At 38.5% G+C, this 15074-nt stretch overlaps 1 protein-coding gene across 1 annotated transcript in view; it reads left to right on the forward strand.

Moving 5' to 3' along the window:
• itga11a (integrin, alpha 11a) overlaps positions 1-15074 on the forward strand; it is a 51215-nt gene that overhangs the window by 30914 nt on the left and 5227 nt on the right. Inside the window, exons 14-25 of the mRNA XM_053316540.1 lie at positions 3452-3655; positions 4447-4577; positions 5538-5704; positions 7594-7733; positions 8515-8625; positions 8762-8847; positions 8988-9198; positions 9332-9430; positions 13620-13696; positions 13999-14082; positions 14374-14464; positions 14563-14680. Of these exons, the coding sequence (XP_053172515.1) occupies positions 3452-3655; positions 4447-4577; positions 5538-5704; positions 7594-7733; positions 8515-8625; positions 8762-8847; positions 8988-9198; positions 9332-9430; positions 13620-13696; positions 13999-14082; positions 14374-14464; positions 14563-14680 (1519 nt within the window). The remainder of the gene's footprint in view (positions 1-3451; positions 3656-4446; positions 4578-5537; positions 5705-7593; positions 7734-8514; positions 8626-8761; positions 8848-8987; positions 9199-9331; positions 9431-13619; positions 13697-13998; positions 14083-14373; positions 14465-14562; positions 14681-15074) is intronic.

Consider the following 15074-nt stretch of genomic DNA (forward strand, 5'->3'; position numbering starts at 1 on the left):
ATAGAAAAAAATCAGTCTGTGAATGTCATCACTAGGGCAACAGCGCCAAATGTGCAGAGTGATTAATATTTATCATGTGGTTGTTTCAGGTTGCTGTAGATGCTGCACGGGGATATCGTACTGGAAAATAGTTTGAAAAATTTGTCACTGTGGTTATAGTGAATACTATAAATCCACAATGTGACTTTGCTAAGTTGACCACCAAAAAACTGCAAAAATGCACTTCCATTGGCACTGTTCATATGTGGTACTATGAATTTTTAGACATTCAAGTGGCGTGGCCCAAGGATTAGCAATGTTGGCCAGTTGGTCAGTCCAAAGGTCAGTCGAGATTGAAATAACTCAACATCTACTGAACAGGTTTCTAATAAAGTTTGGACAGAAATACATGGTTCCGAGGGATTTAATAATACTGACTTTGGTATAAAAATAGTTATTGATATTAGTGACTCATTTTTGACAGTTAGACTCCATTAATGTGAAGCCTCTCATAAAGCATTTTTTGAAAATAGGAAAAAGGACAGGAGTCTAGTCTAGACACTGATAGTTGTGGAGCGAAGCCAGCAGGTTATGGACATCTTTGATCGAGTCTCCTTGGATATTACTGAGGTAATATTGGGAATGGGGAGGAGGTGAGTTATGTAGTAGTAGGTCTGGAAGACAGAATGGCAGATTTGCAGCTATATGAGGTATGGTGATGGAAATGTGAATGAATGTATTTTGACTGTGAAAAATAGGAGTTAAAAAACAGACATAAAATAAAGACAGAACACAAAGACGAGGTCTTTTATCTTGAACTTTTGCCCAAGCTTCACATGGATTCATGTTACTCACAGTATGAATTTTAAAAACTTTCATGAGCTCCTGATGTTTCACCTAAAGCCATCACCTACTGTAGTCAAATTCTCAACTAGTTATGCTATGATGATTAATGACCTGCAAAACTTCCCATCAAGTTCATCAAGTTTCCTGTATCTCGTTTATTTTTATCACTATGTTAGAAGGATGCCTTTCCATATCAAAAACGTATGGTATACCTGAGATGCAGACAAAACAAATGATGAAAATGATGTAAGTATAGTATATATGTACTGTAAGTGTAGGATATGTAAATAGGATATGTAAATCTAATCAATGACAAGACTCATCACAAGCTGATACTATTTTTCCTTCGAACTGTCTGTTAGACTAAAACGTAACAAAAAACTGCTCCAAAAACTCCAAATCTAAATAAGCTAAAATCTGGCAGCTAGTCAAAAATAAAATTCCATTCAGTGTCGAACACATATAGACGTTGCTCTTTAAACTTTCTCCTGAGACTCTGCAGGCTGGCGGTGACCCTTCATGGCCTCTGCACAAACCATATGTTTCAAATTTAAACACCACTGAATATATTTTTCCCCATTTCTCCATCAATCTCCCTCTTTGTCACATATGCACACATCAGGTAGCCGAGAAGTAAAAACGACCTTCCTAAATCAACTGCTTTCCCATTTATTCAACTGAAAAAACAGGTGATCTCATGTTTCGTCTGCTGACTCTAAATTATATTATGGGCTGAAATGCCAAGTGGAGCAATGATATGCATGACTACTGATCGACTCAGGTATTTGGCTCCAATTTGTCAGAATGCCTTCGTTGAAAATTTTTCCAGCCGTTTAGTTGCTTTCAAATACATCAACATTTTCCATCTGACACTTGCTAATAATAGAACTTCAAATAAATATAGTAAAGCTATACTGCATTCTTTAGTTCTTATATGATCCTGAGGTAGCGTTCCTTGCTTTTTTGTTGACAGACACTTACGGATATTTGAGTTCAAACAGGCAGAATTAAAGGGTTATGTAGAAAACACAGTACCTGATCCTAACATTATCTTTTGTTTGACTGAAGGAAAGATTAAAAAAAGACTTGTTTGTTACTTTTTCGCTGGATGAATTACAGCATGATTAGCTGACTGAAGATGGTTTTGAGATAATTGAAACAACAAGCAGACCTGGATGGAGGGCTTAGAGAACAATATCTTCCTTGATCTCGTTAAAAGATGTCTAAATATATGGATGGCAGATCATTTGAAGAACAGATCAGCCCTTTGACTGAAAAACTGAGCTGGGCCAGAAGGCACAGATCAGCCTACTGCTACAGATAGGACACAGGGCTTTCTTTGACGTCCTTTGATATGTGCTACTGTATTTTATTTATAAATTGTCCTTTTGACTTATGCTCCTGTTTCCAATAGAGCTTCTGTCCTTGACAGCTTGTGTTGTGTTTGTGATTGTATTTATGCTGTAGGAACAACATGTGCATACTGTAAAGGCTCTCTGTATCTTGCCTATGCATGTGTGTTTCACATTTCATGTGAAGTAAGATGGTGTCTGCATGCTGCATGGGATTTTCCATATATTATCGTTATCTGTAATCTTTAACCCCTAAAGGGGGACAGATTTTCAGAGTTTCAATGAGTAATACTGATGCAAAAACACTAATGTGGAGTCTGATGGTCAGTCTGGCAGAGGTAAATTGAACATGGGTGGAAGTCGGTAAAAAAAAAAGTATTGTCTGTTGTTGCAGTCACCTGATGTGACTGAGTTTGAAAATCTGTTTAAAAAAATGAGTTAAGTTTGGCCAAAAGATGACTTTTTTTAATATGTTAATACATTGGAGTTTCTACCAAATATTGCTCTATTGTTGTCGTATTTTTTTTAAAACTATGGGACATGGGAAATGACTATGCTGGATCACGTGATGAGTTAAAAAAATAGATTTTTCAGAATGTTTAAATGAATCACAAGAGAGTTTGTGGTTGAAGTTTTGTGGAAATCTGTTGAAAGAACATTTTCAAGGCTCCTACTGTATTTCCTTAACCCCATTAAAAAGTAGAGCAATTGTATGAGTACAATGTCACGCTAACATATATGCACTGAACATAAGCCAAAAAAACCAGGATCCAGGTTGTAACATTTAATTTATAGTTCTCATGTCACTCATATACAAACATACAGTGAGGAGGTCTAGGAGGAGAATCTAGTTCAGGAAATACATAAACATTTTTTTTCTATCTCATGTTGTGACCTTATAATGTTTTCGTTCACTGGCTGTTTGTTGCTGCTCAGTTTTTTGTGATGAGCAGCCAAATCTCCTGCACTGAGACTCCCCAGTCAACCTAAAATGCATTCATCAACATCACTACCAAAGCATACAATCACAAATTCTTGTGTCAAAACATCTCGACTATCCTCTATGGAGGGATTGTATTCAGATATTTATGAAGTAGGAACCAAAGGGAAAAGCAAACATTATTTGAATTTTTATACAAGCCATGCATCATATTTGCATTAAATTGGTCATAAACATACATTAATAAGACATTCCTAAAAGTTAACAAAGGATAAATTCATGACTAAGACGTCACAGACTTTACAGAGACTAACAGTTTTCCTGTTTCTTTCAGAATCGTTTTATTCTTGAGGGCGCGTTGGAGATCCATAACGGTGGCCAGAACGCTCGCTTTGGTTCATCCCTCGCTCCTGTCCCGGATTTAAATGGTGACGGCTTCAATGACTTGGTCGTGGGAGCACCGCTGGAAGACGATCACAAAGGAGCCATATATGTTTTCTTCAGTCAGCACAACAGAATACTGCGCAAATACAAACAGGTAGGCTCTATGCAAAAAGTACAGTTAAAGGACCATGCCAAAATGTACTTACTACTGCTAACTATTTTTCCATTTTTTTACTATCCATTTAGCCATTGGTTTCAGTTCATGTAGGTATGTACTTACAGAAGCTTGAGCCTTGATCGACATAGGTATTCATCACGAAGAAGCATCTCTGCTTTACTGCCATATTTTGTCTTCAGGGTTGATATGCCTGCAGCATGCAATATTGTGAAATTTCTTTCCCTGTGCTGAAGTCTTAGATATTTCCCACAGGCAATTCGGCATACCATTGCGGAGCACAGAATTATAGTCTGCATGTTGAACTCCATTACCATGTAGACAAAATAAAACTTTAACAACCAAGAACACACTCAGAAATTTCGTAGAGCTGAATTACCTTTACTGAGCCAGTTTCAAGTTTTATTCCACCCATTTTATCCATTAACAGAGAGCAACAGCTGCATTAATCAATCTTAAGCCATAAACCATAAAATAGTTGCCAGTTGTATAAATAGAAATAGTGTAGTAGTAAGAATAGTGAGATGAGCTCACCACTGAAAGATCTCCAGTGTATTTTAGTAAATGTTGGGAAATTTTCTTGGTCAATATCTTGGTTGTAAATTTACAAATATGGTTCTGAATGCCAGTATTGTATTGCCAAAGATTGTTTTAACAATGTGTGTTAATTGCATTAATGACAGCTCTAATAATGTAACATTTAAAAATGTGTTGTAGTCTGCATTTACCTTCAGCGTGCTCTTACATTTGTTGGTCTGTCTCTGTTTCAGAGGATAGCGGCAGCAGACTTGGCCCCTGGCCTGCAGTACTTTGGCCGTAGTATCCATGGCGTGATGGACATGAATGATGATGGTTTAGTGGACCTGGCAGTAGGTTCCCTTGGTGCCGCTGTTCTCCTTTGGTTAGTATTTCACTTTGGAAATTATTTCTGTAACCGCACAGGCTCAGCTCTGGGCTACTGTATGCAAACATTTTATAGGTTACTATAAGGAATTCCCTCTTGTCACTACTGTGATTAGTTCTCCTTTAAATTATAAAGCAGCATGATAGTAATACCTCAGGAGGAAAGTAGTTGGTAGGGAGCAAAACTGTTTTTATATCACCAAAGTAAAATGGCAGGCTGGTGGGGCTTAGGTGAGGGGAACTCTGGACACACGTGTGGTGATGGTCTCAGAATACTTGAATGGAAAAAATAAGAGTTAGATGGTGCAAACTGGACGATTGAAAAACCTTTCATAATCTCACCGAAGAGGAGATTCAGAGTTTGAGTGGGTACTTCTCTACTGAGTAATACAACAATCTGGCACGGACTTGCAGTCTGTGCTGACTTCTTATGGAGCTAGAGGGATTACTTGATTACAAACAGGTGTTGTCTCAGGATGCACAGCAGGTTTATGGAGAGCGGGAGAGAGAGAGAGCGAACAGCGCAACTCACCCACATAAAAGAAAATAAACAAATATCCACTCACACAACAGGTAGGCTGGAGTAACAGAGGATTCGTGACATAGGCACTTGCTACTGTTGCACTATCTGATGGTAAATTGCATTTCATTGCTCTTTTGCAACAGCAGTAAAGTTTAATAAAAACTTAATCTAATTTCCTTTTCCGGATAATCTTCAGACATAGTTTGTCTTTTTATTTTGCCTTGCGTGTTTTCCATGGACACCGATTGAAAAAAAGAAATGAAGTTTCTTTTTTCTTAGCATAAACCTATTTTGTGCTTTAAGCTGACTTTAAGGTTGTAAAATCACAGTTTGTGTGAAATGAACGTTATATAGAGAAAGCATCAGATTTCTTTAGAAATATTGTCTTGAGGGTTGTGAGTTGGATCCATCTTTAACACCCTTATACCCACACAGGTCACAGAGTGTTATCCGGATATATACCACTGTCCGGTTTGAGCCCAGTAAGATCAACATCTTTGTGAAGGACTGTCAGAGAGGTGGCAAAGACGTGACCTGTATGTCAGCCATCGTATGTTTCAACATCACTGCCAGGACAGCCATTCTTCCCACACAGGAAATTGGTAAGCCAGTGAAAATAATCGACTCTTGTGGAAGCATTTCAGAAAAAGTTTCTTCTTGTCTGTGGCTGATATGAGGCATCTTTCCAAGATGAATAAAACCCCATTTCATCTATTGGAAAGCGGACCCTTTTACTTATTGCACAAATTTTAAAATCTATAAATAGGACAAGAGACATAATTCAGTCTTTTCATCTGGGATTAGATAAAAGCTTCCGACAAAAAGATGCTCACACTGCCAACTGTTCTATTGTCAAACCTTCAACAGACCATTATTACTGATAGCTGAGAAATTTACATTTTGGACTTGCAGCTGCAATATAGTTCAGCTGTTGTTTGGACTTTGGTACGTGGTAGGAAGGAACATGGCTGTTTTTTTAGTGAGCAAAGGCATTCAGCCGTTTGAATGTATATTCTTCATGTCCTGGCTCAAACCAACATTTCAGCATGCGGCTTCCCGTAAAAGCTGTGATGGCTCCGTCCATTCAGAGTGGCGCCAAAGCAAAACGTTTCTTTACTAGCATTAAGAGATTCTGATCTCACTGCTGTTTCCCTGCCAAAGCTAATCTTGCTGCCTCCAAAACTGGTATATCTGACCACTCAGTGATCTGCTATCAAATGTTCCTTTTATTATGTGAACGCTGGTCGGGCTGTATCTACAAGTTTATCTCTGTTTTGTTTACTTTCCAAAAGATAATAGTATCTGGGTAATTGTTGGTGTTGACAGCTCATAGACGACTCAATCCTGCTGAGGGGTGTTGTGCCACCGATAGCAGCCCACCTGCACACATGCACACAGTTTCTCCCTTCACAATTTGTTTTAAGAGACATGATGGCAGGGTCCAGTTTCACTTTGTATAGGGGCTGAGGAAGCAGAGGTTCAGGGGAGCATGTTCTTAGTTAACCTCTTGACCCTCTGACATCTTTATCAAATCTATTCGACGTGCCAAAACAGGGTTGAGGAGGAACCGAGGGACTTATCTTGTCTTCCATGGTTGCATAGAGTGGAACATGTTTATTTCATTTTCCTTTCATTGTCGTGTCTGGCTAGTAATGCGTGGCAGATGTACTAGTGTTTGTGAGCTCACTGTGGTCTGCTGTATAAAAGGGTACTATTTTTCAGATTTTTTCTGAGTCAATTTATAGGTATTTATGCAAATGTCTGTTTAGAGCATTTGAGAATGGTATTTAAACAAAAGGATTCAAGCAAATGATGCCCCTTATTGTTCGCTATATATCCTTCATATGTATTTAAGCGTAAAAAAGGATGACAAATGCTGCTGTGTAGCCCAACAGCTCTTAAAGTAAGAAACCCCGTGAAAGTAGGAACTTCCACTGAATGTAAAGTCATCTAGTAACTACAAATGAACAGTTTATCTTATCCAAAAAGGAAAAAAACACTGTGCATTTGTGATTGATAACTGTAATTGGTGAAAAATGGAAAATAGCTTCCTCTTTGGTGTCCATTATCTACCCAAATCTTTTTGAATACGGCATTAAGATTACTGTCACTCTTCTTGAATTCTCTAGTTGACCCCAAAACTGTATGCACATGTTCGGTCTCGTTATATTTTTCCTCATGCCATGAAAACACGAGGCAGTAAATGGAAAGCTTCTCAAACAATGTGGCTTGGAAATGACTCAGTTGTGAAGCCAGAGGGTTTGGATACTTGTATATGTTGGTCACACATTTGTCATATGTTAAAAGTCAAGAGAATATTGCATTGCACAGCTACAGTGATGTCATTTACCATAGGTCGCTGCTGCCATTTGTCAATTAGTTAGCACTAAAATGAGTATAAGAATAGAAACCCTTGTGTCTTACAAACATCTTAACACAACAAGATCTTTTATGGTTTCACATAGGAATGTAATTTCTTAACTCTTCTCAGGGATCAAATATAATGTCTCCATTGTGGAGCGACGTTTCAAACCTCGGGCCATAATGGACAACCCAAGCAAGCTGCAGCCTCAAAACCTGACCATTCTTCCTGGAGAACAAACCTGCGAACACATCTACTTCCACGTCATGGTGAGGCTAATTTATTCCAAAAAAAATGAAATGTCACATACACGGTCAAATCTTAACAAGAGCTCGCTTTTAATTTGATTTATTAATGTAATGCATCCCAGAGTTTTGAATATCATTAAAATGGTAGAATGGCTCAAAGATAGATAGATCAATAGATAGGACTCCATGGAGGAAATTTGTCTTGGAGTTAGACACATCAACAGATTTGGGCACAACACTAGCACAAATAAGACAATGCACATACAAATGTACAATACAAAAGAAAACAATGCAAATTAAATCAAAATCATACCAATAATGCAGAGTACAGCGCAGAAAAAATACAAACTAAAGCATCAGTCTGTTAAGATTTGTGTTAGGCCTATAGTACAGCTAAGACGGAAATGCCAAGAATTCTCATTAGACTCTCTGGAAACCTTTAGTGTCATGTGAAGTGTTTTAGTTGTTTTCCTAATCTGATAAGAATGTAATTCTGGCAGAATCATTGAACATTTTTGTGTAATAAACAAAAAAATGTCCAATGTTAAGATGATGAATTTCAGCAGAATGCCAGCGGAAAGTACTTAAATCAGCTACCTCAGTCTCAACACATCAGTATTGCTGTCGATCATTCACATTGTTCAAAACCAACAAAGACTGAGATGAGAATCCTATAATTGTTTCTTTTGTAAGTACTTATATATACCAGAATACACATATACATACATTTTGAAAGCATAAAAACAACTTAAGGGTCATAGTTAGATACAGACTGATCTTTGTGTTTAATGTTTTATATTAGGAGACTACAGACTATGCAAGGCCCATAGTGTTTGCTGCACAAGTCGGGCTGCAGGATCCAAATCAGGGACCAGTTCTAGATGAAAGCTGGCCAACTGTCGTAAGAACTGAGGTGAGAGTCGACTGACGGCTTATCGTGTCATTCTCACTCCGAAGTTATTGAAATGCACCTATAACGCAATAAATACAATATGGAAAGGAAGGTTTGAGTAGTTTCTTTCACTCATAAATCTTATCTCTTGCACTAGCTGCCCTTTTGGAACGGCTGCGATGAGGATGACCGCTGTATACCTGAACTAGCACTGCAAAGTATGACTGACCTGATGACTCGAAAGTAGGTACACACATACTTATCACAACACATAGCACAAACAAGAGAATACACTGAAACATTTAACCCCCAAGTAACCACTTAGCTCCTCTTTTTACTTATGATCTCCCTTCGTTTTCTCTTCCTCCCTCCCTGCCTCCTAGTCAGTTTTGTGCGCAGGCTGTACAGTCTCGAAGTGCTTTCTGCCGCAATTTAAACGAAGGAGAGATGGAGGGATCTCTGCGGGTTTTAGAGGGAAACAGGAGAAGGATGGTGGTGGACGTCCGATTGGAGAACAAAGGAGAAAATGCCTACAACACTCGCCTCAATATCACCTACACAAGCAATCTACGCTTCTCTAGCCTCATTGTCAAGGTATGATTGTGAGGCTTGTGAGGACAGATTTTTATACTTAAATTTAAGGAGTCTTAATTGGACCAGCAGACTGAGTTAAAAGCTGCATTAGCTGTATTAAAAATCCAAATTGTTGCTCTTCTTCTTGATTCAGGACAACTCGGACATCAAGATAGAGTGTTACATTGAAGACAAACTGAGAAATGAGAAGATCTGCAATGTCAGCACTCCGTTTATGAGGGCCAAATCTCAGGTGAGAAACCACACTGTGAATCACATGAGATATTTCACAAGAGAAAATGTTTTAACAAGCCTAAAATATGATTGTGGGGTTAATCAGCTAATCAACAGAGAGAAGCATCTAGACTAAAGTACATATGTTTTGCTTTTGTATTTATGTCCAAACTTTAATGGACGGACTGGCAGATCTTAAGGTTTTGCACCGACTCTGAAGCATTTTCCTTTATTTCATCTGACATTTTGTTCCTGGAAGGTTGCATTTTCTTTTGCAACAATTTAAAGTCCAAAAAGACCATATGTTTTTTTGGCAATAAAAATCTTTTCTGTATTTATCTGACTAAATGGAAAGCAGATGTTAAAGTTTATCTTTCCAACCATGAAAAAAATCAATCATATCTGAGTTTAGATGCTTGCACTTCTAACTAAAATACAAAAAATCTGTATGCAGTCTCATAGCCTGCATTGTGCTGCTTCTCAGCGCTTGAAAAAACATTGACGTGGACCATATTAGACCACAGGGGCCCAAAACACATGCTGCAGGCTTTAGATGACCATGACAGACCACACTGGTTAATGGAAGAACCACAAGCCAACCAGAGGAGCTCAGTTTAGTTCTGGTTTGTGATATCCCTTCATTCTATAGTCTGACATAAAGATTTTCAGTGGCATTACTAAAACTTGTCCTGTATTCAGGCTGCAAACTATAACTAATGCACATAGGAAGCAACCTTAATACATTTATGATTCAGTATATCATTATGACAGAAGTTTAAAATGCTTTCAGTGGCTTATCAAGTTAAAACAACACATCATAGATTAAGATTATTTACAGTCATGGCGTTTGGCCCGCACAGAGCACAGTATGATGTGTTGTAGTTTTCCAGACCACTTAGATTGTTTTTCTTGAATAATCTCAAATCTGTAGAAAAGTTTAGCTCAAAGTTATTATACGGTCAGAACAGGAAGTGTGATATGAATGGATTTTGAATCAGAAAGATGATATGTTCTCATTAGCCAACAATTAAGAAGGCTGTATATTAACACAGTGCTGACATCTGTATGCACCTGTTATGTAAAATAAGTTATTTTAAATACTGGTGTAGAGCTGATATTCAAAGATTTAGTGGTGATATATCTTTTTTTTTTAACGTCAACAAATCCCCCACAAAGATGAATTGATTCGACTAACAAGTTAATGTCCTGTTTCGCCAAAGCCTACATATAGCATATCGCTCTGTGCCAAAGGCCTTCATTAAATCATCCTTCTGCTGTAGAAACTAACTAGAGTAATAAATCTGCAGCTGAAGTAGTTCCCAACAAATGCACTATTTACTCTGTTTAATAAAAACTACAATGTTCAGCTGTTTTAACAGTGTGTATTTATAGATTCATGTCTTTATTAGGAACAAATTGGCTTGGAGCTGAGTGTCAGAGACTGACTAACTCACTGTTGGTGTTTTGATGGCATTTCATTTATTGGCAACAAAAGGAAAAATAGAATATTGTCAGCTGATCACCTTTACGCCCAGATACCCCATAGCTTTCCTTACTGAAAGCTTTCCTAGGTTCATCACATGACCTACTTTAAGTATGAAACTTAAATCACCTGCTACATGGCCATATACCATTTACGACCACTTGTTATGAGGTGATGATATGCGTAATTTCCATTCACTGTTGACAGCCATAGAATATGGTCAAAAGCTGCTGGAAAAGGCAGTAAGTGAACCTTTGAATGCATTATCACTGATGTGTGTTCCTGTGGTCCAGATTGAACCTCCACACTGAAGATTTTTCCTCTGTTTGACATTCTTGGCAAAAGAACTGTCACTGGCACCAAAACATATCAGTGTAACTTAAAAAAACCTACTTAGTTTTCTGTAATGCAAGCTGTAGCATAATATTGTTGTCTGAAAATGATTTTGAAGTGTTTTTAAAGCATTTAAACACATTAACTGCCTCTTATTAAGACATGAAAATCAGTAAAGTATTAGCTTTTTCCTCAATCTCATTTGATTATTATTACATTATTAGTATCCATCTAAGTAACAAGATAAATAGACCAGAGGAGCCTTCTTCTTTGGCCATTAAGAACATTTCCTCTCCCCTTTAGCCTGGTGCACCAGGTGAGACTAAATGAAAGATACTAAAAGTTTCTCTTCTCATCTGTTCCTGATTCTCACGTTGGATTCTGCTGTTTCTAAGCTTTTCCACAGGCTTGTAATGTCAGCGATATTTATGAGGGCCTGTGCTTTCCCGTGCATTTTACAGGAAGGCATCTAGTTTTATTTTTAAGAGGGTGATGTTTGAATTAACTTTGATAGGGATGCAACTGATGATACATTAAGTAGTTCAATTAAGATTTACTAAACAGAAAGCAGATTATAAATAAACCATTTATCCCATTGATGTCTGAACAAATGTCTGCGCTGGTTTCCGTGCTGATACAAAGTCTGCTGACAAAGTCTGTGGGAATAAAGTACTGAAGGTGATTGAAAGAGTCTATGTAATGTCCTGACCACGTCATTATCACAAACAGCAGCCATCTCCTGGGCAACGACAACATCACCACATTTCTCTGTAATGCTCCCCAACAACTGAACCAAGAGGACTCTGGTCACCCTGTAAAACTCACTGAGTGATTCATACCCACTCATTCAGTCTGAACAGCGTCCAGAGCCACAAGGCTGATCTGCTCTGGTCGAAAGCCTTTTAAATATGTGGCACGGGGTTAAACAAGGCTGATTGTACACCGGTGCTGCTGCCAAACCAGCCCAAACCGCTGTTTTAGCTGAAGGGATATATGGACCTCAGGGCAAGCTTTTTTAAAGTAGCCAGTTATCACTTTTGCTTTTACTTTTTACGGTTTCTTCTGACCTATGTAAAACTAACATATATATACTACAGTATAAATTTGACTACCACAAAAAAAAAACAACATACTTTGTTTACAAGTTGATTGTATCAAATCTGGTTAGGGTTCTTGTGGATGTATGCAGAAATAACGACAGCTAATTATTGCAATTAATTGTCTGAAGATGGACAGTGAATGTGGCTGAGGGACGGGGGCAGACGGCATCAACCCAGAGGAGGAAGAGAAGCTTCATGCTCTGCCTAAATTTCCATGTTCAACTATGCTGGCACATAAATTCCTCTAGCCACGGATCCATCATGTCTTCCAAACCCATACCACTAGCATGCGTGTGTGTGTTTGTGCATTTTTCTGTGTGTGTTTTCATTTAACTTTCTTCCTAATGAACATCATTTAGAGTCACCCAGTTCTTTTGAAAACAGGCTGGTATAAAAAACAACAACAAAAAAAAATCATGAACTTTCTTTTCTAGGACAACCAATACAAAAGTGGACAGGGGTCATTTTTCATAGCTTGGACACGATAACATGAAAAGAGGTCATCGTTTATGTTTGTGCTATATCAAGGATGAGTCAGTCTATACGGAGGAGGGAAGCTACAGTAAACCTTGTTATGCATTCCTCGTTGGCCAGACGGAATCAGTCAGGATTTCATTATGGCATGAAAGACTGTAAACAACGCTCCGCTCTGCTGTGCTCCGTTTGCTTTCTGCTGCCAATCAACCCTCCTCTCCTCTTCTCTCCTCTCTTCTCCTCTCCTCCCCTCTCCTTCCCTGCCTTTGCATGTAGACTTTGGTTCTCCCTCTGTTTTTGTTTAGGATTGCTCAATTGCTTCCATTTTTCTCACAGCACTGGTTGCTTCCTCTGTTCCTCTCTGTCTCCTTTCTTCTCCTCCACCTCCCTGCTGATGTGTCTGTGTGTGTGTGTGTGTGAAAGTATGTGTGTAGTCATGTTGATTTGTATTAAGGGCATTGTCCTAAAATAAGGGGAAATTCCCTGGCTCTCTTTAAGCAGCAGCAACTGTGCCGTAGTTTCCCTCCGGGGCAAAGCACGGGACTTACGACAGGTTATTGCAGGCTTTACTCCTTAATCCATAATTCAGGACCTTTACTCTTGGAAAGGGGGTATACAGTAGCATATGGGGTCAAAAGAAGCTCTCGACCCTTGTCTCAGTGTTCATATCATAAAAATGTAGCGGTGATATACAGGTGAACATTGAAGACACGCTGGTTTTATCTTTCCCCTTTAGAAAGGATTTGGTGTGTAAAAGATGAAATTATTTTACAGCCATGCAATTAATGAGTTCTAAACTTTATTGATGTTTCCTATAGGTATCATTTCGTCTGGAGTTTGAGTTCAGCCGTACTGTCTTCTTAGAGCACGTCAGGATCATCCTGGAGGCCAGCAGGTATGGAAACAAGTTTAAACCTTTATCTGTATTGTAAAAGTGTTCACATCTATTGCAAATAAGTTTTCTCACTGCATGTCAAGAGATCTGTCCCTAACTCTCATTATTCCTTGTTGGTCTTAACGAGCAACATAGAAACCCCTGAAATAACAACCAGGCACAAGTTCACTGCCTGAAAAAAACAAAGAACATGAACCTCTTGGCATCCTCTGAACCTCAAGGAGAAATATTTTAACTGGCTTGCCCTTCTTATTTGAACTTCCTCTCATTCTTTGAATATTTTTGTCTTGTTCTGTTCACAGTGATGGCGAGGAAGTGAGCACAACTGACAATTTCAACGATATCTATTACTCACTGAGATATGAGGGAGACCTTCTATTTACGAGGTATGTCTTTTTGTTATAGCTTACCAAACAATGCATGCAGTTGCTGTACTGTATCACTTTGGGTGATTTTAGAAGCCGTGAACTTGGAAGTGCAAGCAGCTGGAACAAAGTCATTTAATGTCATCTGGGAAATGTTAAAAAAGATCATTGTGGGAAAAGAAGTTGCTGATAATGTAACTGAAATGAGGTTTTGTTATCATGTACTCCATTGCACAACAAATGAGCAAAGATAAGTGGAAGATAATTGTGTCTAACTTATTACTTCTTCGTTTTTATTCTTTACTTCAAAAGGGATTCAAACCCGACTCGGTATGAGATCAAATCGGAATTGTCACTGGAGGAGCCGGGGATTATCGGTCCTCCTTTCAACTTCACTTTTCAGGTAAGAACTAACTGTATCATCACTGTGACTTTAATTTACTGCACAGTAAAACACAGCTGGGTAATAATTTACACAAGTAACTCCTTGCTGCCTCTCAGATCCAGAACCTTGGCTACTTTCCAGTAAAGGATCTGCAGCTCAACATTGAGATACCAGAAATGACAAAAAATGGGAACCAGCTCCTGCAGATATCTGACTTTCATATTGATCAGGTGAGTGTCAGTGATTTAAAGTGAGTAAGTAACTAAGCTTTGAAAGAATGATACATTTTTCTTCATACAAAAAAGTTGAATCTGTAAACCATAAAACAGACCCCTGCTTAATTCATTACACTTGAGGCCACAGTTGTTGTTGCTCAGCTGAAGTCACATGAGCTCACTTTAAAGAGCTAGTTAGTCTAGGGTAAGCTAGTGTTACTGCTGGTTAAAAAGCTAGTATAATAATGTTTGAACTCATTTAAATAGGACAGCTTTAGAGCTGTTGGTAGACCTGTTTTTTAGCTTAGGACAGAAGCAGATTAGCCCCTCCGGATCCCATGTGGCGCCACTCCAGGAAGAAAATTGAGCCCCACAAGAGCAGCCCATTGTGGGGTGAATTACTAGCGTGAAAT

This window comes from Scomber japonicus, chromosome 1 (assembly GCF_027409825.1).
Source record: "Scomber japonicus isolate fScoJap1 chromosome 1, fScoJap1.pri, whole genome shotgun sequence".
Classification (NCBI taxonomy): Eukaryota; Metazoa; Chordata; class Actinopteri; order Scombriformes; family Scombridae; genus Scomber; species Scomber japonicus.